General features: G+C 46.3%; 1 protein-coding gene across 3 annotated transcripts in view; it reads left to right on the top strand.

Annotated features, from left to right (window-relative positions):
* PRKACA (protein kinase cAMP-activated catalytic subunit alpha) overlaps positions 1-23626 on the top strand; it is a 77467-nt gene that overhangs the window by 49821 nt on the left and 4020 nt on the right. For all 3 annotated transcript variants that reach the window (XM_084838494.1, XM_084838495.1, XM_084838496.1), the window contains exons 2-9: positions 5592-5653; positions 7185-7313; positions 7414-7512; positions 15710-15792; positions 16634-16760; positions 17306-17401; positions 17564-17686; positions 22937-23101. In XM_084838494.1, the coding sequence (XP_084694620.1) occupies positions 5592-5653; positions 7185-7313; positions 7414-7512; positions 15710-15792; positions 16634-16760; positions 17306-17401; positions 17564-17686; positions 22937-23101 (884 nt within the window). The remainder of the gene's footprint in view (positions 1-5591; positions 5654-7184; positions 7314-7413; positions 7513-15709; positions 15793-16633; positions 16761-17305; positions 17402-17563; positions 17687-22936; positions 23102-23626) is intronic.

Raw genomic sequence — 23626 nt, forward strand, 5'->3', positions numbered from 1 at the left:
AGTAGAAAGCACACTGACGTCAGCTCAGTGTGCTGCCGCAGTGGAAAAAGGCAAATCTGATACTGGAATTACTATGAAAGGGACTGAAAATGAAGCCGTGAGGATGCCATTATAAATCTCTGGTGTGCCTACACTTAGAGTACCATATGCAATTCTAGTGGCCTGATTTCAAAAAGGATACCATGCAAAGGGAGAAAGTACAGAAATGGGTGGCTGAAATGTTTAGGCGGATGGAGCTTCCTTTGAAGAAAGGCACAGGGCTCATTCTTACTTAGGTAGTTTATAAAATTATTATGGTGCAAAGACAGAAGGGAGAGCCAATTTGTCTCTCAAAACATTAGAACTTGAGGCCGTCCAATAATTTGACAGGCAGTAAGTATAGGACAAATGAAAGTAAGTACTGTCTCGTATCTTACACAGTCAACTTAAGGAATTCGTTGCTGTAGGGAGTTTGGATGGCCACTGACACAATGGCTTTAAAATGGAATTAGACCCATCCATGGGAGATCAACCTATCGATGGCTTAAGAAACCATGATGTGCAGAGGCAGTATGCCTCTGCTTATGAGGGGCTTGAGATGAAACAGCAGGGGATGGAGGCTGTGTTCCTCTCCTGGTTGTGAGTTTTCCTGGGATATCTGGACAGACACTGTTGGAAACACAATACTGAACTAGATGGACCTGTAGTCCAATCCTGCAAGGCAATCCTTACATGCTTATGTTCCAAATAATACCCAGCAAGAGGGGGCCGCAAGCAATGACATTCCACACAGCCTTTGCAGTAGCCGTGCTTATGCCATCTGGGGGAAGAATCTCACTTTCGCAGGTACAAATATATTTATACTTTATTACAGGGGTAGGGAGCCTGGCACCCTCCAGATGTTTTTGGACTACAGCTCCCATCAGCCCCATCCAGCATGGCCAATGTTCAGGGAGTATGGGAGTTGTAGTCCAAATATCTGGAGGGCGCCAGTTTGCCTACTCCTGCTTGATTACATTTGGGTTCCATCCTTCCTAAGAACTCAGGCCAACACCTGTGGGGTTATCACAATTTGCCCTCCCAGCAGCACTGCAAACTACATTAGGCTCAGCAGTGTGGCTTCGCCAGTTGTGCTTTGTGATTGACCGTGGATGCAAATCTTCCTGGCCCAAGTTCAGCACTATCTGCTATGCCACACTGACTCACCTGATGTAGCTTGAAAGCTAGGGCAACGTGATATCTGCACCACAAAAGGGCAGCCTTGAGGGGAGATGTCAGTACAGTGTGTAACAAACTTTTATTGAGCACACGGATTGTGCAGAAAGTCCTCTCGATGTTATTAAATGGGCTCTTGGCCTGTGAGGGATGTCTCTTGGCACAGTTCCAAGACAGTGTCTTCATAGAATCATAGGGTTGGAAGGGGGCTATAAGGCCATCGAGTCTAACCCCCCTCAGGTAAGGTTCCCTTGCAAACTGGGAGAAAAATCTGGACTAGAGATGAACCACTAGTTGCCAAGGTCCTTATCCAGCCCCTAGGGCAGTCGTATTCTGCTTCTGGTGACCCATCTAAATGTTAGTCAGAGTTTTGCCCAATACTTCCCTTGTAAGAAAAATGAACATAGATATTCAACACATCAGGATTGCATCCATCTGTCTGTGTTTTTGTATGCAAATGCATCCATTTGTATGGAATGCTCCATAACTTAGCCGCCCAGAGAGCTTTGGCTATTGGGCGGTATAGAAATGAAATAAACAAACAACTTGGAAGCCCTTACCATGAGGTAGCACCAACTTCATTATGGAGCTAGAGCAAATGTGAGGGGCTCACTCTATGCAGCAAAATAAACTTCTGGAGAACAGAATAGCTGCTGAGGATGCTGAATTAGTCCCTCCCTGGCCTAGACGACACAGCAGAGTGGATGGTGAGAGTTCAGTTGGAGGCTCTTGGGTGTGATGCAAGAGCGGCCGACTACCTGAGGTGGGCCTCCGATTAGATCATGGTGCTCAGTCTGGCCTGTGGCGCTCATCACTGTCTGAGGCCCCTCATGGCTTATGCAAGAGGTTAGTGTTCTGGAGATGGGTGGTGGGGAGAGATTGCTCATCTTCTCAGAGGGCCGCATGGAGCTCAGTGTAATGCTGAGCTGGCCTCAGGAAGGGGCAAAGCACTGCCAGATTTCCTTTATGTGGCATCACAACTCTCCCTGAGGAGTGTGGAGGAGGCTGGGCTCCGTGCAGGAACGTGTAGGCTGTAAGTAATATGGATGAAGCTGGAGACAAAAGGAAAGTAGGTCAGACAGGCTGAGCTGCGGCTCCACGTCTGCTTGTGTGCGTGTCTTGGGGAAATCCAGCAGCTCTGTGCTGCAGTAGGAAGACATTGGGCGGGAGGACTGTTGTGAGAACATCCCTCCGCTGTGCCTGGCAGTCTTTACTTTCTAAGGCCCCTGTCCTGTGAGAGGGAGGAGGCTAGTGACTTAGGGCCTGATTTCTCAGAACAGCTTGTTTAAGGGGCTCCTTTGTTTTCCTGTCTTTTGGATTTCATGTGGGGAGGAACTGCAGCTCCAGGACTGTGGGGAAGAACTGAAGGAGCCTTTTTTTGTGGTCCCTGAGGCTGCCTGAGCTCCAAGTGCTTAGCCAGCGGAGGAGAATTGCAAAGGGGCTGGGGGCCAGGGTCTCTGGAATCTACTTCCAAGCGATGTTTCTGTAGCTGGTCATGAATTCCTTCACCCCACCCCCACAAATTTAGCATGGCTGAGAAATGCTTGTTTGGCCTGTTTGCTTTAAGTGAACATATGCAATGCCTGGCCCTCCTGGATGAGGGATTGATAGAGGGCCCCCGAGGTCTTTGTTTCTGAGGTTATTGTGTAGAAACCAGACAACCCTATAGAAAGTAGGGGTGTCTGTAGGGTTTCCAGGCCCTCGCAGCTCAGCAAGGGGTACCAATCTAGGAATGTGTAGACAGCCCTCCCTCAATAATGGAGCAACACTGCTTAGTTTTGTGCTCTAGTATTTGCCACCCATTTTCTAATGTTTTCGTATTGAGAGGACTCTGTTGCTCAAAGGGAGGAGCAGGGAAGAGAAGTTTGGTGCCTGGTCTCCATCCTAACTTCTATCTATCCAGCCTGGAATAGAGCCCTTGCCTTCTAAAGCCCAGTCATGGGGGTATTTCCAGAAACTGTGTCTTACTGCCAGGGCCCCATAAACCTGGTTTATTTGCTGTCAAAACTAAAAGTGTTGCAACCAGCATCAGTGTTAAGCCTGCATAATACACAGAATAGTACATGATTATTTGATCATTTTAATCAGTCAAGTTTGATTAACTGATTAGATGCTGGACTCCAGTTTTGTTCAAAATCTGTACGAATGGTAACGGCATGGGATATTCTTTCCTTCATTGCACTATTGTGCAGTTAGAGCAGAGGGGAGGGATTCCTGAAGTACTGGTGAATATTAGGGAGAGAGAGGAATTTCTTTTTTTCTTGCATTCCTTCTTTCCTTTCTTTTTTCCCCTTTGGAAGTCTTCATAAACTTTAGCAAGTATTGTCTCCACCTTTCTAAGGTTTATTTTTCCTCCATGACCATCATAGCTAGAAATTGCCTTATTTAATTGGGTGTTCTTATATGTAGCTGCATTTGACGTGCTGTTGTCTTCGGAAGAAGGACTTTCAGACTGAAATTCCGTTGGGCCATTTGGTTCAATTGCTGGGTTCAGTCACTTTTCTGTGCACTTTCTAGAATCCATTTTGTAATACTGCTTGCTGCCATCATGCTCTTGTGGCTTTCGCAAACCAGATTTGTGACATGCAGCATGTATGTGTGGGATGAAGTGTCTGCCTGCCTTGTATACACTGTGCATGCTGGAGCATTAGGGAGTCACTCTTAGACATGCAAAAGACTGTATCCCGTTAGGGCAGGGGTGGGCAACCAGCTGATCCTGGGCCAGTTTGCCCCCCCCCCGAACCCGGGCCACACATACCCGACCACTGAAATTGCTGCTGCTGCCAAATTGCAGCTGAAATTCGGCTGTGGCAAAAGCACTGTCAAAGCCCCAAGGGAGTGCGAATTTGCATTAAAAGAAGGTGCTTGCTCTCCGTGACCCTTGTTTTAAAGCAAGGGTGGGCAACTTGTAGCCCTGCAGATGTTTTGGTCTACTGCTCCCATCAGTTCTAGCCAGCATAGTCAATGGTGAGGGATGATGGGAGTTGTAAACTAAAAGATCTGGAGGGCCACAAGTTGCCCACCCATTTTACAGTGAAAAAGTGCCTTTTTTGTTGCCATTGCCAAAATTCATTACCAATTTAGCAGTGGTGACTTGGGGGAGGGGGACAAAAAAGGCCGGGGGGGCTGCATGTGGCCCACGTCCTGTGTGTTGTTCACCCTTGCATTAGGGGCTGGGCTTGGTTCCAGCTTTGTGTACATCATAGTGCAGTGGGTGTGGTATGCAGTGACCAGCCCACTGGCTGCTGTTGTCAACATAATGATCCTCAGTGGGTTGATTTTGCATTCAGGGTGACCTTGGGGGACCTTTAAACATTGCCCCAGCTGCTTTTCCATGAGTGCCTCAGCCGTGGCTGAGGAGTGCTTAAAAGAGCCTTAGAGTCTCAAATGATTCCTCTCTTCCCAGCATATAGTGACTAAAGGTGGTGGCTGAGATCCAAAAGGGTCAGTGCATGCCCAGATTTTTCTCAGAACTTAATTCTTGGAAGATGCCCCACAACTCCCATGTTCCAAAAATAAGTTTGGGGATCTGGCATGAAGAACCTTCTTAAAGGGGAAATGCTGCCTATGTGTGCATCTTCCAATCTTGAAAGGCTATTGTGTCCAATTCCTGAAGTGTGTTTTGAACTCTGGGGAGTCACCTTCTGAGAAGGAAAACCTAAGGGGAAACATGTGTCTGCAAACAAGACATGCACTCTTCCCTGGATTTTGGCTCTAATTTCTTCATTCTGTTTATACACCCTCAATCTCTCCCAATCTCAGAGGCCTTGTAATGAGGAGCATGGCTATGGGGTAGGGAGGAATGGGTCCTCTGCCTCCCATCCCAAGCATTTAGCAACTGCCTGCTCTCTGTTAAGTGGCGTCGGTCCCAATGTGGGCTGAAGTTACATGTGGCATGCAGGGCCTGTGCAGTTGTTTGCCCCCAAAATGAGCAGCACTCTGAAAAGCCTACAGTTGAGTCGCCATGATGTACAGCAGGGTTGAGGAGCTCCTTTACCCTCCAGGCTGGCTTTGGGGCACCAGTGGTAGTCCAGACTTCCTAGGTAGGTATCTGTTGTGCACACAGCCACAGGCCGGCAGTTTGTCATTCCTGATCTGGAGCCTCAAGGCTGAACCCAAAAGAGGACTTTGTGTATCTGCTCTGTGCCCTCCAGGTAATTGTGAGTTCCAGCAACCATACTTATTGGAAGGTGCTGACTGCCCCTTCTGGCCTCTCCACTGGGGCTGAATCCCTCAATTCCTGGCCATTCATCAGATGCTGCTCAAATAAATGCAGGTTGGCAGGCTTAAAAGGGACTCTTGCTTCCTAGACTCCGAAAAAGTGTTCAGTGGTTTGGGTCTTCAAGCATCATTCTCTCTTGTTAATACAGTTTCTCCCTGCCTCTGCTTGCTTACAGTGAAGGAGTTTCTTGCCAAAGCCAAAGAAGAGTTCCTCAAGAAATGGGAGAACCCAGCTCAGGTATGGTGGCACTCTCTCCCTCTTGATATTTTGCCCTTCTTCCTTTGTCTGGGCATAGTGACCTGAGTTTTGGTACTTTTGTTCTAAGCTCTTAGACCCAATTTGATAGCAACACTGGGTGTGAAAGCACAAACAAACAGCAAATATGTGGGGCTCCATGCAGCTGGTGTGGCATTAAATTAGGTTGTCAGGGATCCATGGCCTAAGTGCAGGTTGTGTAGTGCTGTACACACCTTGATTTACTTGGAAGTGTGGAAAGTGGCATGGGCATGTTTTTTTGTTTCTGTTCTTTAAACATGGCCAGTGTCACTTTTAAATGAGGCCTCAGAAAGATCTTGTCAACCCTTTCATCTCAGTTGGTGCAAGGTACACCAAAGGCAATGGTCTTGATGCTAAATTGCCCTGCTGAAGAATAGACTTCTCAGTCCCCAGTTTATTCTGTGGTTGCCCCTCTTGTGGAAGTGATTTGAGGATTGATTGAACCTAGGGGAGCAAGAGAGAGTGAGATGTCCAAGCTGGAAAGGTAGAGTGGCTTGATTGAAGGATAGCCAGCTTTGAGCTTGGTCCCCTTTTGCTTGTACACTTCTAGGATTGTTTGCAAGATGTATCTGACAACAAGAAGCACCAAGGTGTGCCAGTGCCCAGGATTCTTATATGACAGGGAGCAAATAGTAAAGAGCTATCCCAGTTACTCAAACTAGTAAACCATGCTTGCAGGGAAGAATCAAAAGCCTTTAGCCCATCACATATACTCCTAGGTGTTAGCAGGCCATGTTACACATAGGAAAGTGCAGTGTGTGTATCTCTCCCCCCCCCCCCCCCCGGCTCCAAAGTAGACAGTACTTTCTTCCCTGCAATATCTGGCGAGTGCCTGGCTGCTCCACTAACAAGTCCAAGTCCAACACTTCGACTTTTCAGCAAATCACTCCCACAACATGGTTGCCAAAATAGCTGCTCCATGGCAATAGAGTGGCTGGATAAAGATGCCATTACATCTCATCACGTTTTGCAGTTAGTGTGATTTTGGAGCTACAACAATTTTGCCAGGCTGTCAAGTTGACCCATTGTTGCTAGTTCCCAATTTATTGAGTGTGGTGAGTACTGGTGTTGTATGTCATGGATGGGGAACCTCTGGCCCGTGAGCCAAATTCATACACAAATATCCCTTTTTGTGGGTTGAATTTGTTTCTCTTGCTACCAGGCACTTGGAGGGTTGAATGTCTTTCTTGCTCTAAAAACTCTTGTCTTTTGCACCCTCTGGTGGTGAAACCTTAACTGTGTCCCAAACCCCAAGAACATTGTTGATGACAGCTGCAAGTTTCAGGATGAAGACTTGGTACTCTTCAAGAACAATTGCTTCTTTAATAAAGCAGGCAGAACATGATGCTGCCTGAGAAGGGTAATCTTCCAGACAAACTAGTAGTCCAGCAACTTGAGCCACCATGACCACTTATAGATCCCCAAACTTTGATGGCTTAGAATCTAGTCTGCAGGGCTGGTTTCTTCCTCTGCTTCTTTTCTCCTTTTGCAGAACACGGCCAGCCTGGATCAGTTTGACCGGCTCAAGACCCTGGGTACAGGCTCTTTTGGGAGGGTGATGCTCGTGAAGCACAAGGATACTGGGAGTTACTTTGCCATGAAAATCCTTGACAAGCAGAAAGTGAGTCTGGACCTGTCAGTGAGCTCTTTGTGTGTGTATCTGTGCCAGGGGTTGTGGAGAAAACTGTGCCTGACTGGTTGGCTGACTTCCTGTCTTGCAGGTTGTAAAGCTGAAGCAGATAGAGCACACCCTCAATGAAAAGCGCATACTCCAGGCTGTGAACTTCCCATTCCTTGTCAGGCTAGAGTATTCTTTCAAGGTAAGTGGTGTCAAGTGTTACATCTGCCTCTTTCTCCCTCCTCCCCGCCCCCGTCCACTGGATTTCTGATCCTATGAACACCTGTAGCTCTGAAGAGATCAGAGGCGTGGCTCCGGGCATGCATATGGACACACAGCATCACATCTGAGGCACTGTGTAGTTGCAGAAAGCAAGTTCTTCTTTGTGGTCTCTGTGCATCACACATATGGGCTCTGTGCCTGCGCTGAGCCTGTCGGGAAACTTCTAAAGCTGAGGAACATTTTGGCAGGAGCCCTCCCCCACTGTCCACTGCGCATGTACAGTGGGTCCCCACCCGTTCCCTCAGTTCTCTTTCGACCGCCTAGCAGTAGCCTCTTTGGGAGCTTCCGCTATTCATGGAGAATTTTGACAGTGTTTTCCACACTGTCCTTCTTTTTCCTTCTTTCCTCTCCTTGTTAGTCTTGTTTTGGTTTTGGTTGTTGCCTAAAAATAGTAATAATAATAAAAAATTCCCTCGTCTGTCTTGTTCATTTTTTTCATCGTTCATTTCAGCTGCGGTCTTCTTATGGCTGCAAAGGCGCCTTTTTGAAAATGCATCAAATGTGGGAGTAAGTTGCTTCCCACTGACCCCCACTCCCTTTGCCCTTTTTGCTTGGGCGAGGGTCATTTACCTGAATCCTGTTCTTTGTGCCAGTCATTTACCAAACAGGCTCAGAAGAACAGGTCAGTCAAACTCAAGGCAGAGTTGTGGAGGAGGATATTGTTGACCACAGTTTCCAAAAGCTCAGCTGACTCCCATGTAAAGGAAAAGACAGTGACTACTATGTCATTGTCAAAGCCATCGTCTCCTCATCCCTCAGGTTCTGCTGAGGGGGTTGACCCTCTCACTTCGGGGTGCTCTTTAGCACTCTCGGTCACAAGCAAGATTTTGAAAATGGCTAAGGTTCCAAAGTAGGGATCTGATAGCCTGAAGAAACAAACAAAAAAGAGGGTTAGCGATAAGCCTTTGGAACTGAAGATTCCAACTCCTCCACCATTACTCGACTCACCTATCTGGGTGCTGCCATCAGTACCAACCGCTCCTGTAATCAAACCAATTTCTACGGCGTCGGAAGGTGAAATATTAGCGCCATCTCCTCCACAGCCTGTATCTTGGAACCAAGAAGCCACTCCATTGGAGGACTGCCAGTTGTCATCCTCAGTGAAGGAAGAGGTTTCTCAACAGCAGTTACCATCCCTTTTAGGGATCAAGGACATCACTGTTCTCCTCCTGAGGCGTTTAAATCTCCGTATGATGATTGTCGTCATGACTATCCCTATAGAGAGAGGTCCAGGTTTCCTCATGGAGATTGGGATAGGAGAGGTCTTACCCACCGTTGCGGAGCTATGTTTTTGAGGATTGGCATTATTCTTGGGATCAAGATTATTATTCTTATCGGGCAAGATACTTTGGAGCCTCTTCCTCTTGGCACCATCCTTGACCATCAGTGACTCTTTCTCATCCTCCTATGGTAGATGACTTTGTTCTGCTGCCGCCTGTACCACCTCACTCATCATCCTTACTGCGAAGCCAGGCTGCTTTGTCCAAACCAACTCAGCTGCCACCTGCATCTGTGGAACAGCCTGATCCTTAACCTGTTCCGGGCCCTCAGCCATCCTCGCCTCATAATTCTGCAGATGATTACTGATCTGACACTTCTTCATATTCTTCCGTCCCGCCGTCGGTCCCTTCTCTGGATGATGTTGCAGGAGTGCAGGAGGAAGCTTCTCCCTCGAAGGACATGTTTAATTTTGCTGAGCAAGTTAGTGGTGTTGGCACATTCGCTCAGTATTGACCTGCAACAACCGGAGCAGCATGTTCAGGACCCAGTTTTTGACGCAATTCATACTGAATTGTTGGAACTGGTAGTGGTCCCCTTCCTTCCAATGCTTCTTCAGACGGTGCAACAATCGTAGAAGGCTCTGTCTTCAATGGTGCAACATTTTTATACTCCCATCCACAGCTGAATTATATTATGGTTGAATCGGCACAAGGGAGGTTGCAGAAAGTTCATGCTTCCCCCATCAACAAGGAGAGTAGAAGATTGGAACTGTTGGGGAGATGGTTGTACTCTTCCACTGCCCTTGGTCTGCGTGTGGTGAACTATCAGGACATGATGGCCAGATACGACTTGTCCCTGTGGAAGAAAATGGACTTTCTTTCCGCTTATCTCCCAGAAGTCCAAAGGGATCTTGCCAGAGTTTTTCACGCGGAAGCTGTCAAGTTGTCCAGGCAGCAGATTAACAGTTCCCTGCAAGAAGCTGATTGTATTACCAAGTCAATGGTGGGTGCTGTTGTGCTCCAGAGGCGTGCTTGATGCTTAACTCCTGAGGCCCGATCATGAATTGAGGATTTGCCCTTTGATGGCGAAGGGCTCTTTAATGCCAAAACTGATGAGCAGATGGACTCTGTTCAAAAGGCAAAGACGACCACCCCCAAAATGAGCATGGGTCCTCAACCTCTGCAGCAACAATGCAAGTTGCGCAGGTGGTTCCGCCATCAACCGTATACAACCAAGCAGCAGATTGATCGTTATCCTCAGTACCTGCCTCCTCAGCAGCAGAAGAAGCAGTCTGCTTCTTCTCTGAAATATCATCAGGACCGTGGAAGGCCTGATTCTTCTCCTAGGAGGCACCTTTGACTTTCCAGTGCTCGCCGTTCCCTATCTTCCCAGCCCACTTTTCTTCAGGTCCGTCTTGGCTCGATACCTGTCCATCTGGAAAAGAGTAGTTACGGACAGCTGGGAGTTATGTATAATCAGTCGGGGTTACATGATAGAATTTCATACCCTTCCTCAGTTGGGTGTTGTTCGCGTCACCCCTCTGTCGCCAGCTATCCTTTTAGAAATGACCACCTTGCTCCAGAAGGGAGCAATTTGGAGTTCTTCCATACCAGCCAGAGAATGGTTTTTTCTCCCTGTATTTCACCATTCCAAACCGGGACGGAGGCCTCCGTCCCATCATGGATTTGAGGAATTTGAATAAGTTTATCATTCCAGGAAAATTCAGAATGATCATGTTGGCTTCAGTCCTCCCTCTCTCCTTCAGAAGAATGCTTGGTTTGCTGCCATAGACCTGAAGGACGCATATTTCCAGATCGCAATTGCAGAGGCTCAACAGAGGTACCTGCATTTCAGCATCGGTACCAATATGTTCCAGTTTCGGGTCCTGCCCTTCAGTCTAGCAACCGCCCCACAAGTTTTTACAAAGTGCATGGCAGTTGTGTGTGTGAGTGTATCGTTGGCTTCAGGGCATCGAAATCTTCCCTTACCTGGATGATTGGCTTTTTGTCTCAGATTTCGAAGATTCCCTCTGTTGCACCATCGAGATTGTTCTGAACCTTCTGGGAGCATTGGGCCTGTATGTCAACAGGGTGAAGTCAACTTTGAAGCCAACGCAGTGGCTCCAATTCATAGGGGCGCTGCTGGATTTGATGGTTGCACATGCTTATCTGCCTTGGAATTGACAGCTTCAGTTGATATAGCAGCAACAGTCACTGTTGTTCAGTGGGTGAGACTTCGGATGTGACCACTACAGAACTGGCTGCTCCGAAACTTCCGTTCCACCACTGACACCTGATGCTGTCATTTGAGGATTCCGGACAAAATAGTAGACTCCCTCCTGTGGTGGATGCAACCCATGTCGGGGTATTCCTTTTGTCCAAGCATCCCCTACACAGACATTGATGACAGACACTTCTCTTTCAGGATGGGGAGCTCACTGCAGTCCACTTCGGATTCAGGGAACCTGAACACATACATTTCCTGGAAGTTCTTGACATTTGGAAGGCGATTCATGCATTTGAAACTTACCTTCGAGGAAGGCATGTGCAGATCCTGACCAACAATATGGCAGTGTTGTGGCACATCAAAAAGCAAGGGGGCACACATTCATCTGAGCTTGTCAGTCTCATGATGGCCATGTTCCAGTGGGCAATCCATTGGGACATTCTGTTCAGCGCTCTTAATATTGCCAGGGAAGACAGTGTTTTGGCAGACAATCTGAGCCAGTCATACAAATCATCCCACGGGTGGCAGATGTCTACCTCCATCCTGCATCATCTCTTCCCGAAATGGGGTTGGCCAACCACGGACTTGTTCATGACCCCGTCGAATGTGATATGCCAGAGATTCTACATGAGAGCGGGGATCGATCTATCATCCTGGGGCAATGCTTTTCAAATACACTGGCACAGGGAACTGTTTTATCTCCTCCCTCCATTTCCCCTTCTCTCGAGGTTGCTCCAAAAGCTAGCACACAACAGAATGGACGGTATTTTGATTGCTCTGTGGTAGCTGCGGCAACCATGGTTTGCAGTCCTGCTGCATCTGTCAAAAAGGCAGTTCCTGTGTCTTCCTCAATCCTCAGATCTGATCTCTTGGGACCAGAGCAGGATCCGGCACCCAGATCTTGACACCCTGAAATCAACAGCCTGGAGGATTCGGCAACGAGTACCAGTACCCAACTCCCTTGCGAGGTTCAGGCAGTTTTAGATGCGGCTTGGAAACCAGCTACATGTCAATCCTATGAGGCGAAGTGGTTGTTGTTTTTGAAGTTTGCAAATCTCAGTGGTTTCGATCCACTTCGGTCAATTGAAAATGTCCTTTTGTTTCTGCATCACTTGTTTCTGCATCATTTGTTTCAGAAAGGTTTTAAACAATCATCTATAAGTGTTTATTTAGCAGCTCTTTCTTTTTATAGAGGGCAAGTTCAAGGTTTTTCCCTGTTCACTCACCCTACTACTCATCAGTTCCTGGGGGGCTTAAAGAATTTGGAGCCTCCGGTAAGAACTCTAGTACCTCAGAGGAGTCTCTCTGTTGGGTTGCACACCCTTCTTTCGAAGCCCTTTGAACCTCTGGACACTACGGAGCTTTGGTTGTTGTCATGGAAAGTGGCCTTTTTGGTTGCCATTATGTTCTCCAGATGTGTTAGTGAACTTTGTGCCTTACGGGTGGATCATCCCTACATGATCTTTCATAAGGACAAGGGTGACCTGAGTCCAGACATTGACTTCTTACCAAAGGTGGTCTCTGATTTCCATGTTAACCAATCCATATCACTGCTGACCTTTTTTTCGGACCCGTCTTCTGACCTAGAATGGAAGTTGCATGCTCTGGATTTAAAGAGAGCATTGGCTTTTTATTAGTCATAGACAGCATCGTTCTGTAACATGCAACAGCTTTTTGTTTGCTATGGTGGTCCCCAAAAGGGCCTACCTGTTTCGTCTCAAAGGCTGGCCTCCTGGATTCTGCAAACTATTGGTTTAACCTATGACTTGTCAGGCTTGGAACATCTGTCCCACATCCAGGTGCATTCCACACCTTTGGCAAAGGTGTGCCACTGTCAGACTTATGTAAAGCAGCAACATGGTTGAAACCCTCAACGTTTGTAAAGCATTACAAACTGGATGTCAAGGCACATTCTGAATCTGCTTTTGGACAAGCTGTGCCGTCATCACTCTTTTCATGAGACACCTACCCACCACCAGTAAGTGAGCTTGTTAATTTCCCATATGTGTGATGCGCAGAGGCCACGAAGAAGAAATGCAGGTTGCTTATCTGTAACGGTAGTTCTTCAAGTGGTCATCTCTGTATTCACACAACCCACCCACCGTTCCCACTTTGGTGTCAGTGTCGATTTCAAGGTTGGTGCCGAGGTGTGATTTTTCCCTCAGTTTCAAGGCAGCACTAGGCGATCTCACAGAACTGAGGGAACGGGTGGGAGCCTGCTGGTTCATGTGTGGTGGGCAGCGGGGGAGAGTTCCTGCCAAAATATCCCTCAGCTTTAGAAGTTTCCCGACAGAGACTCAGCACAGGCGCGGAGCCCATATGTGTGACCACTCAAAGAACTACAGTTAAGCAACCTGCATTTCCTTCATATAGTGTCCTCAGCTTGCTATCTATCTATCTATCTATCTATCTATCTATCTATCTATCTATCTATCTATCTATCTTCAGACACCACACTCTATGAGCATCCCTGCTTGCACTGCTTATTTTGCATCTGTCCATTCACACATATGATAGAAAAAGGTACAAATTAGAGTATATCCATCCCAAGTCCTGGTCATGCCTGTTGCAGTACTGTGAACCCTCTCTTGCAAGCTATTACTTATCAGGGAGGGAAGATTCCATCACAGCAGCAGGGAGATGGTGGCAAGGAGTAGTAACAGAGTCCCTGCTCTGTGCTGCCTTGAGCAATACCTAGAACTGCTGGGTACGCTCTCCCTCTGTTGCCAGGGCATCAGAGGGGTTTCCTGGCTAATTTTCCTATGTCTGTCGGGGTTTCTGACTGGCTGAGCACCCCACATATCAGGCATGCCCAGCTGTTTGGATGCCTCCCCCTGGGTAGCTGCTGCCTCTGTTGGTAGAGCATGCTTGCCTCGGAGCAGCCTGGGTGGGTGGATTGCCTGTGCCAGAAGTGAAGAATACACAATGTAGCCTGTGTCTGTCTTTCCTGCAATGGGCCCTGGAACCTCTGCTTTTTGGGCCCGCCTCTTTTCCAGTTATGTGTGCACACATTTAGAGGGGTGCAGCTGCCTCTTTCTGTGTTACACAAGCATGAGAGCCAAAGAAGGTGTTTTTTGGTGGGGTGGGGTGGGGGAAGAACTCTCCGTGCGGAAGGGCCAGTCCTGGAAAGAAGCTCTTTCTGCTTAAGCTGCCAGCTGCTACATTTCATGAGAAGAATCCACCCTCCAGTGAAAAGTGGCATAAAAGCACGTTCTGGCAGTTGTACAACTTCTTGCAAGTATGTGAGTGGGCACTATAAGAATAGGGAAACCCTAATAAAGCCACTATGAAACTGCTATAGTGAGCATGTCAGTATGGGCTATGATTATGAGAAGACACCCATGCTGTTCCCAAGACTTGGCCATTTGGATAATCTCTAGATCAGGGCTTCTGGAGGCTTTAGTTAACCTCAGTTACAGGGAAAGGATATAAAAAACCATTAGACCCTGCCTATGCCACAAAAGGGAAAGCCACTAAAAACACACACAACCTTTGCTTCAGGGAAAATGTGCATATTTTTGTAGTCTTTGTGGCTATAACCTGAGACCACAAGGAACATCATGTCTGTTTGAGACCTCGCCCAGAGGGGACCTGTTCTGTCCACCAATGTCCCCTGGTCCCCATCCTACTTTTCCTTCCACTATGGGCAGCCCTTGACAATAAAATGTCAGCAGATGATAAACTCTCAGTTGGAATAAAATCTCAACAAAGAAATCCATGCTACCTTGCATAGTTTATTTCAATTATAGACTGTGGAGATGGGAATTGTATCTTAATCCTAAATACATGTTTACTCATCAGTAAGTCACACTGATGTTCATGGGACTTGCTTTGAGGTATTGTATGCTTAGGATTGTAGCCCTAGTGTTAGGCACCTGACAACATGTGTAGTTAATCCTATTGGTAGTAAGAGTAATGTATGGAACTGGAACTAGAAGGTGCAGTCCATCTTAGTAACTTATGAATTGGCTTTCAAAACAGGTGCTGTTTTAAGGCTACGATAGCCTTGTCAAGGCAGAGAAGAGACCTTGCACAGAACATAAAACTAAAAACAAGACCCTTTCTGCTATTAAAAGCAATTTTGTGTCAAGCGAGCAACCTAAACTTCGTGCAAAATATACTGTGCAAATGAATAGGGACTAGACAAGAAGGTATCCACACATATGCACATTCTTGTTTTAAAGAGTTTGAATTTATTGCCGGGGGTCAAGGGGCAGGTCAGTGGTGTAAGTGAGCCATGGACAAGGGAAGGAAGATTGGGGAGAGGTGGGCAGCTAGCCATGGGAGAGGAACAAAGTATTTAACTCTGAAACTGTGGATCTGGTTCCTTAGTCACCTCTGGTCCATAGGCACCATGTAAATGGTTTGTAGGGTTTTCCTTTGCAATTACAAGAGCAAGGGACTTAATTAAAAAAAAAAAAGGAAATTAGCAGGATAGTGAATTCTTTGCAAGATACAGGAATCTCTCCTGCCACCACCACCCTGGTTTCTCTTTCTAGAGTATACCTGTGGATGTGTAGAATGCACCTTTGCAGCCTTTAGCAGTATGGCAGAATATGGCAGTGTAAGCCTTTTGTAAATAAATGGGGAGCTGTGGCCTGGAACCTGCAGGGATGTGGGATCAAGCAAGACTTGCCCTGGCTCTTAGTTGTTTCCGCACTTGATTACAGGATAACTCGAATCTGTACATGGTGATGGAATACATCCCAGGCGGTGAGATGTTCTCCCACCTACGACGGATTGGCAGGTTCAGGTGAGTGTGCTCTCCCATCACTGGAAGGGTGGGCTGATGCTCTGTTCATTGTGGGAATGAAGGAACTGGCTTCCTATGTTTGCTTCCTAGCTGGCTTAGAGCAAGGGGAAAGGGTTTCTAGTTTCTCTTATCCTGTGCTTAAGGCAGGTTGTGGCCCCCCAGGTGTTTGGCCTTGATCTCTCACCATTGGGTGTGCTGGCAAGGGCTGATGGGAGTTGTAGGACAAAACAGCTGGAGAGTCACAAGTTGCCTACCACTGGTTTAAGGTCAAGTAGGGGCAACCTTCCAATGTCAGCATGCCCTACTCACTTTTGATAAAGTTTGGGGAAGAACCTAAACATATCTATAGATAGGATGGAGGCTGCATTTACTTTGACATTAATACTCATGCTCCTTGGTAGGAAGGTAGCGACTGTCAGGAACAGCTCAGTGCTTTCAGAGCACGGAGACAATGGTATGAGTTCCTGATGTTTCTCATTAACGTTCATGGATAGTCGGCCAGGCTTGACAGGACCATAGGAGCTGGCTGCTTTTCATCAAGGGACTGTTGTTTAAGATTGGTGATTTGGGTACAGATTGGAGAATGTTGGAATAAGGAAAGAGCTTCTGTGTGTGTTCAGCCCAAAGTTGCCCTCCTTAAGGTGTTTGGTGGGGAACAGTGATGGTGGAGTGTATGAGCCAAGTTCTAGTTGAAGACTGAAGGTCCTATTGAACACATGGGGAAATCTGACTCATTGGGACTGGATCATGGGGAGGAGTGAAGGTGAAGGCCTAGCTGGTGTCGGTTGAAGGTAGCTGATGAAAATGCCTCTCCTCTCCCGCCCCATTTTGTTTTTTGCAGTGAACCTCATGCCCGGTTCTATGCCGCTCAGATTGTGCTGACTTTTGAGTACCTGCACTCACTAGATCTCATCTATCGTGACTTGAAGCCTGAGAACCTCCTCATTGACCAGCAGGGCTACATTGAGGTATTGCTGCTTCCCTCCATTCTGTGGAGTCCTGCTGTCCAGCACTGTAGGAGTTCCTGCCTGTGTCAGTATGTCCGGGCATACAGTTTCTTTCCCCAAACATCTGAAACGATTAACATGTTTAGGAATGACTAAATTTTGCCAAGCATAATTAACTTCTTACAAAAATGATGGAACTGCCAAAAACCATTGAGGGGGCATTTCTATCATTTGTGTTTAATTAAAAGGAAATGCAGCACTCCAACAAAAGATCCAAAAAACAAAACAAAAAAAACAATCTTGTGCCTGCTTAACCAAATGTGCTCCACAGAACCAGATGTTACACTTTTCTTGTCCCTGGAAAATATGCATGTTTAGAAAATATTGCAGTTATTGGCATTTGGTCTTAGAAAGAGACATTTCCCTTTGAAAAGCAAATCTACTGTTTTCTCTACTTCCCACCCTAAACATCATCTCTGCCCATCCGGGGCTTGTGGTTAGTGTGCTTCTCCACCACTTGATTTGTATTGCTGACAAACCTCATCCTTTTCCCCTCTTATCTCCAGGTGACAGATTTTGGCTTTGCCAAGCGAGTGAAAGGCCGAACATGGACCCTTTGTGGGACTCCAGAATATCTGGCTCCTGAAATCATTCTGAGCAAGGTGAGTTACCTATATCCAGGAGCAATGTTCTGTGCCTTGATCAGCCATGGAGGAGGCCTGTCTCCTCTGTATCTTGCATGACCCTCTACCATTTCTTATACCCCACAGTGAAGTGCTGCTCATCCTTGGTGTTTGTGATCTGAGCCTGTTTTCCTGTTTCAGGGATATAACAAAGCTGTGGACTGGTGGGCCCTGGGTGTCCTCATCTACGAGATGGCAGCTGGCTACCCCCCATTCTTTGCAGACCAGCCCATTCAGATATATGAGAAAATTGTCTCCGGGAAGGTAATATTTCAGCAGAGAGGCTTACATGCTGTATAGGATATGACACCTACGTATGATAAGATGGGGATCATCTTGTGCATGGAGAAAAATGCAGCCCATGAGCTGAGGGGCACAGGAGAAGCTGCCAATCTCTGGTTCTCTTACAATTTTGTTGCAGAGTGCAGCCATTTCTAATGTGCAGTGAAGCACAGGCCTGCCCTTTAACTGCCAGGTCAGCGTTGGAGTAGATGATCTTTAGGCTAGTCATCACTGAGGAGAACAAATGACTTGAAAACTACAGGCGAAGTGGAATACGGACTTTCTGAGTAGAGTTCTAGCATGGATCCATATGAAATGCTGGACCTGTGTTTGTTAAGTGTCTATGCTGTGTTAAGCCTTTATGCTTAAGTAATTCCTAGAAGACATATGATAGCGTTAGGCCAAATGACACAGTTGGGTCTTTAAATGGTCAAACAAAGGCAAGGTGGAGATGGCCTGCTGGGGATTAAAGGTTAAATAGGGTAAAACTAGGGAAAGGGGAAGGTGTCCAGATAATGATCATTGTAACTGTAAATTATGACTTTCTGAATATCAACTGCCAAATTTGTGCTGAAGCCCTTTAGTCCACAGAGACAGCATCAGATAGAGTCTCTACCAATGTTAGTGAATCTCCCTGCAACTCTTGCAGAAAATGTGGATGTCAGAAGAACATCCTCTCCCACCCACCCCCAAAACAACAAATGGGCTAAACTAGTGGGAATCACATGCATGTTGCCCTCTTGCTTTCAAAGGATGACAAGTATGCGAGTGCTAGCTGTCAGCCAGCTGGGGCTGGGACTTACCAGGTTTCTCAGAGGATGCCTTCTGAGTCTAGACCTCTTTCTCTTCTTCTTCCACCCCAGCCACTTCCCCTAAGAATTTTCAAAAGGCTGTACTTATAGATTTTGATTTCTCACACAAAATGACCGGTACTAGCTACTGTTTGAGTCAGGATATTAGGCCAGGAGCAGCACTGATCCTACTGTTTTTTATCAGCTCTTAAACTTAATGGGCCAGTTCGTTAATCAAAACATGCCACCGTGCCAGGCATGATTTCCATAATCACCACCTGGCTGCGCCTTATCTTGTCATCTGAACCCAGGCAGCATGGCTTGTTGGAGGGTTAAACAACCCTTGAATAACCCTACAACAGCCCATGGGTTATTATACTTAATCAAACCACTGGTGAGGAATCAACACACATTGGGCCAGTTTGCATGATTGAACAGCCCACTGTGGTTTAGTTATTTATTTAAGCCACAGTGGGCTGCGGCCCTTGCTGACACATGCAGGCAGCCATTTTGAATACTCAAGGTGTGGCTTGTCATGTTGTTTGAACCCGGGTGACAGGGGTTGTGTGTGAGTTAAACAATCCTTGCATAACCCATAGTATGTTCTAGGGTTGTTTAGCCCTTGCACAACCCCTGCCACCCGGGTTCAGATGACATGACAAGCTGCAGCTTGAATATTCAAAAACTGCCCAGCATGTGGCACAGCCCACCATGACTTAAGCCACGGTGGGCAGCGGTGATCTTGCAAACCAGGTCAGAGTAGATAGTCTTCTGTTATGTTAAGTATATCGCTCTGACTACATTCACACCATCATGGACGGAAAATAAGCCACAGTAGCTTATTTTCCCTCCCCATGTGTGCAGGTCATGAGCCACCTAATTAGCATAATTACCCTCACTGAGTGTGGGTTGTCATGATGTCCAAACCCGGCGAGGATGGGTGGCTGGGGTGGTTTACAAGCCACCCTGAAAAACATGGCTTGTTCTAGGGTTTCAGGGTGGTTTATAAACAACCCGTGCCTGGTAAGGGTAGTTATGCTAATTAGGTGGCTCGCAACCAGCATGCACAGGGAGGGAAAATAAGCCACCATGGTTGGGCACCTGCCGAAGACCCACACCCCAGCAGGGGCTCACTGACAAGAACTCTCTGGAGTTGCTCCTCCTCTTCACCGCTGCATTCTGTTTGTTCACCTGCCTCTTGCTCTGGCCCAGACAACAATTGTGGTAGTGAGAAAGATGAGTCATAGATGCCACTGCCTACTTGCTGTTTGACTATCAAGCAAGCAAGTGGTAGCAATGATGGGAAGGAGGATGAGAAGCCAGTATCAGCTGGTGACAATGGGAGTGAGAAGGTAGATTCACTGAGAGAGAGGACCCTTTGAGGGTGCCTTGCCCAAGGTAGAGTGGTTAGAGTGTTGGCCTAGTACTGGGAAGACCCAGGTTCAAATTCCCATACAGCTATGAAGTTTAATGGGTGACCCTGGGCCAGTCGCTCTGTCTCAGCCTAACCTTCCCCACAGGGTTGATGTGAGAATAAACAGGGGGACCATGTACGTTGTCTTAAGTTCCTTGTTGGAAAGATGGGATATAAATATTAATATTTTAAATAATTACAAAAGCATCATAATGAAAAATTTAGGATTTGGGTCAGTTTTGCTTCTCAGAAAGAAACTGATCTGATTTCACACCTCTGTGAGGAGGGCTTTGGTCCTGCTTAGGGAAGCAGACCATGAAATTATGACTGAAGATTAAAAATAGACAGACATGATGGCAATACAGCACAGATCTCCCAGCTGAATGGTTAGCCATAAGGCAGTATTACATGCCCTGCTTTAAAAAGAAATGGAATTTGGGTATATGTTGCTCTTACTACTAGATTAATTGAACAGAATTCACCGACTCTGTGATCCTAAAGATGCTATTTGATCTTGGTGGATTAATCATGTTATATAGAATTCTAAGTTTATGTTAAACTGATTCAACAAGTGTATTCGACAAATACAAGGCATGTCTACACTACAAATTTAAAGCACTACAAATGCTTTACACTACAAATTCAAACTGGTTATTGTTTTCCACCATCCCTCCAAGGAAATGTATGGTTTTTTCCTTGGGGGATCCTCATTGCCTCACAGAACTACAATGCCTAATATTATTTAGGTGGCAACCATGGCAGTTAAACCTCTTTAAAAACTGTAAAGTAGACATGCACACAGTCCAGTGCCACATTTCTAACCTAGTTTGTGACTCACCTTAATCTGTTAAAACCATCCCTAGGAATCCACAGCCTGTTAACCATCCGACATTTTGTTTATGAAAGATTCATTACTCTGTATGTGTAGAACAAGATTTAGGTGTATTGTAAGTACAGCTAGTAACTTTGCTGATGTTTTTTCATAGAAAAAAGAACACTTAAGGGTCCTTAGGTCCAGGAGTCCTGATCCCAGCCTTTTAAACCTACTAGCCAACCTGAGCTTACCTTTAGATGAAAGGTGATATCCAGAAGCAAGCACAAGAAGCACCAGAGGGTTTTTTTTTTTAAAGAATCTTCTTACTCTCAGCTTCTCTTGCCAAATTGCTTTAAAAATTCTTCTTGGTACTTAAAGTGGGGTGGGGTGGGGGGATGGCCTCAGGTTCATGTATGCTATCTTGTGTGTGTGTTAATTCCCCCTTTTCAGCAGCTCCTGTGCCAACTGCCCCCCCCTGCCCAATCAGTTTGGGATTTGAGTGAAGGAAGTTGCTCTATTACAAGAAACTAGCAAACCAGTATTGTGCAAATATTGTGCCTCTTTTACACTTTAGTTGACCACAAGGCAAAGTCTTCAGTGAACAGAGAAGCCAACTTCTGCAAGTTCATCAGGTGTAGAATAAATTATGCAGGTCACATGCATTATGCAAATATTTAATTTATTTGATCTGATAAATCAGTTAATTTGCTTTGAGACAGTTTTTCAGCATAATATAACAGGAATCATATTGCCATTTGTTAACAGTGCCAGTCCTACTATGTTGGGGTTTCTGTCTTAATTAAAATAGGGCAGGTTTGTGGGATCTATTTTGGGTTGTGTGTTTTTTTTACTAAAACCCAAGATTCACCAGCCAGGGCCAGGTGCAAGAGTTAAAGAATTCTGAGTCCAGGAATTTGTTTGTTTGAGTACCGGAACTGGACAGAGCTCACAGTCCTTATACATAGAAGTTAACTCCTGATTGCCCCTCCAGCTTTATTCACTGCAGCAGTATAATATGGGGAGGAGGTGGGGAGTCACTTTGGTGCCTTTGTTAAACAATTGGGAGTCAGAAGTCCTTGCCAATCTACTTTGAATCACCCAGAGATGCACCTGAGATTCCAATCTATGTTCTGCCTACTCCTGAGTGGTAGCTGGAAGCAAAGGAATGGAACCCTTACAATAGATTGGTAGGTTGTACATAAGAACAGCCATGCTGGATCAGAACAAGGGTCCATTTAATCCAGCGTTCTGTTAATACAATGGCTGACCAGCTGTTGACATAAAACCCACAAGCAGGACATGTGTGCAACAGCACCCTCCCGCCCATGTTCCCCAGCAACTTGTATATATAGGCATATAGGCCTCTAATACTAGAGGTAGCATAGAGCCATTGGGACTAGTAGCCATTGATAGCCTTCTCCTCCCGGAATTTGTCTACCCTAAAGCCATCCAAATTGGTGGCCATCACTACATCCTGTGGTAGCAAATTCCATAGTCTGACTATACACTGTGTGAAGAAGTCCTTCCTTTTATCTGACCTGAATCTCCCACCAATCAGCTTCATGCGATAACCCCAGGTTCTAGTATTATATGAGAGGGAGAAAAATGTCTCCCTCTCCATATTCTTCACACCATGCATAATTCTGTACACCGCTATCATGTCTCCCCTTACTCTCCGTTTTTCCAAGCTAAACAATCCCAGCTGTTGTAACCTTCACTCATAGGGGAGTTGCTGTAGCCCCTTGATCATTTTAGTTGCCCCTTTCTCCAGTTTTTCCAGCTTTATGATATCTTTTTTGAGGTGCAGTGACCAGACTTGTGTACAGTATTCTAAGTGTGGTCGCACCATAGATTTATATCAGGGCAGTATGGTGATGTAAGATTAAAAAAAGAGAGAGCCATATCTTCTGTTGGTCACGAAAAACCTTCCTTGTGCTCCTCTTATGTTGGCAGTTGTTAGTAAAAACCATTTGCACCTTTCTCTCTTGGAGCCCAGAAGAGCCAGAAGTTCTTATAAAAATAAAATCTTGGAATGTGCAAGATAACTGACCTGGGATCCCAGTTTTGTGGTAAATGTTGCAATTACAGATATGGAGTGAATTAGTCATTTTGGCTATAGAGCATAATGGATCTCACTACTTGCCCTCTTCCTGTGGCTCTCAGATTTCTCCTGGAGACAGAAAGATTAATCTGTCGTTGACTTTTGCACCCAGGTTCGTTTCCCGTCTCACTTCAGCTCAGACCTGAAAGACCTGTTGCGTAACTTGCTCCAGGTAGACCTCACTAAACGCTTTGGCAACCTCAAAAATGGAGTCAACGACATCAAGAACCACAAGTGGTTTGCTACCACTGATTGGATTGCTATCTACCAACGGAAGGTAAGCAACCGTGCAGCAGGGTCCATGGCTGACTGCAGCAGCCCACACACTCTCTTCCAAAGCAGAGATTTACACTTATTATATTGCTGGAGAAGTAATGCCAAATGTCTGCTGGGCTTAGAGCTGCTAGATATAGACATGCAAGCAAGCACACACGCACCAGCTTCTTGAACCATGAAGTCCTCAGCAACATGCATGTCACAAAAGGTGGTTTAAACAGTGTTGTTGTCCCCCTACCCACGCACAAAGATTATCTCTATGTTTGTGACAAACTGTACGTAAAGAAGATATCACTGGGTCTGTAGATACTGTCGAGCAGCCTTCCCCAGCCTGGTGTCCTCCAGTGGTTTTGGACGACAACTCCCAGCATTCCTGATCATTGGCTGTGCTAGCTAGGGTTGATGGGAGTTGAAGTCCAAAACATCTGTAGGGCACCAGGTTGGGGAAGTTTTCAGTAACAGCGGCGTATGATCTTGGAGCCGATCTTGTGGTGCTCAGTGAGTCATGGGATAAAACCCACTGCTG

Source organism: Heloderma suspectum, chromosome 2 (genome assembly GCF_057233095.1).
Source record: "Heloderma suspectum isolate Gila_16-S chromosome 2, 16-S_ref, whole genome shotgun sequence".
NCBI lineage: Eukaryota > Metazoa > Chordata > Lepidosauria > Squamata > Helodermatidae > Heloderma > Heloderma suspectum.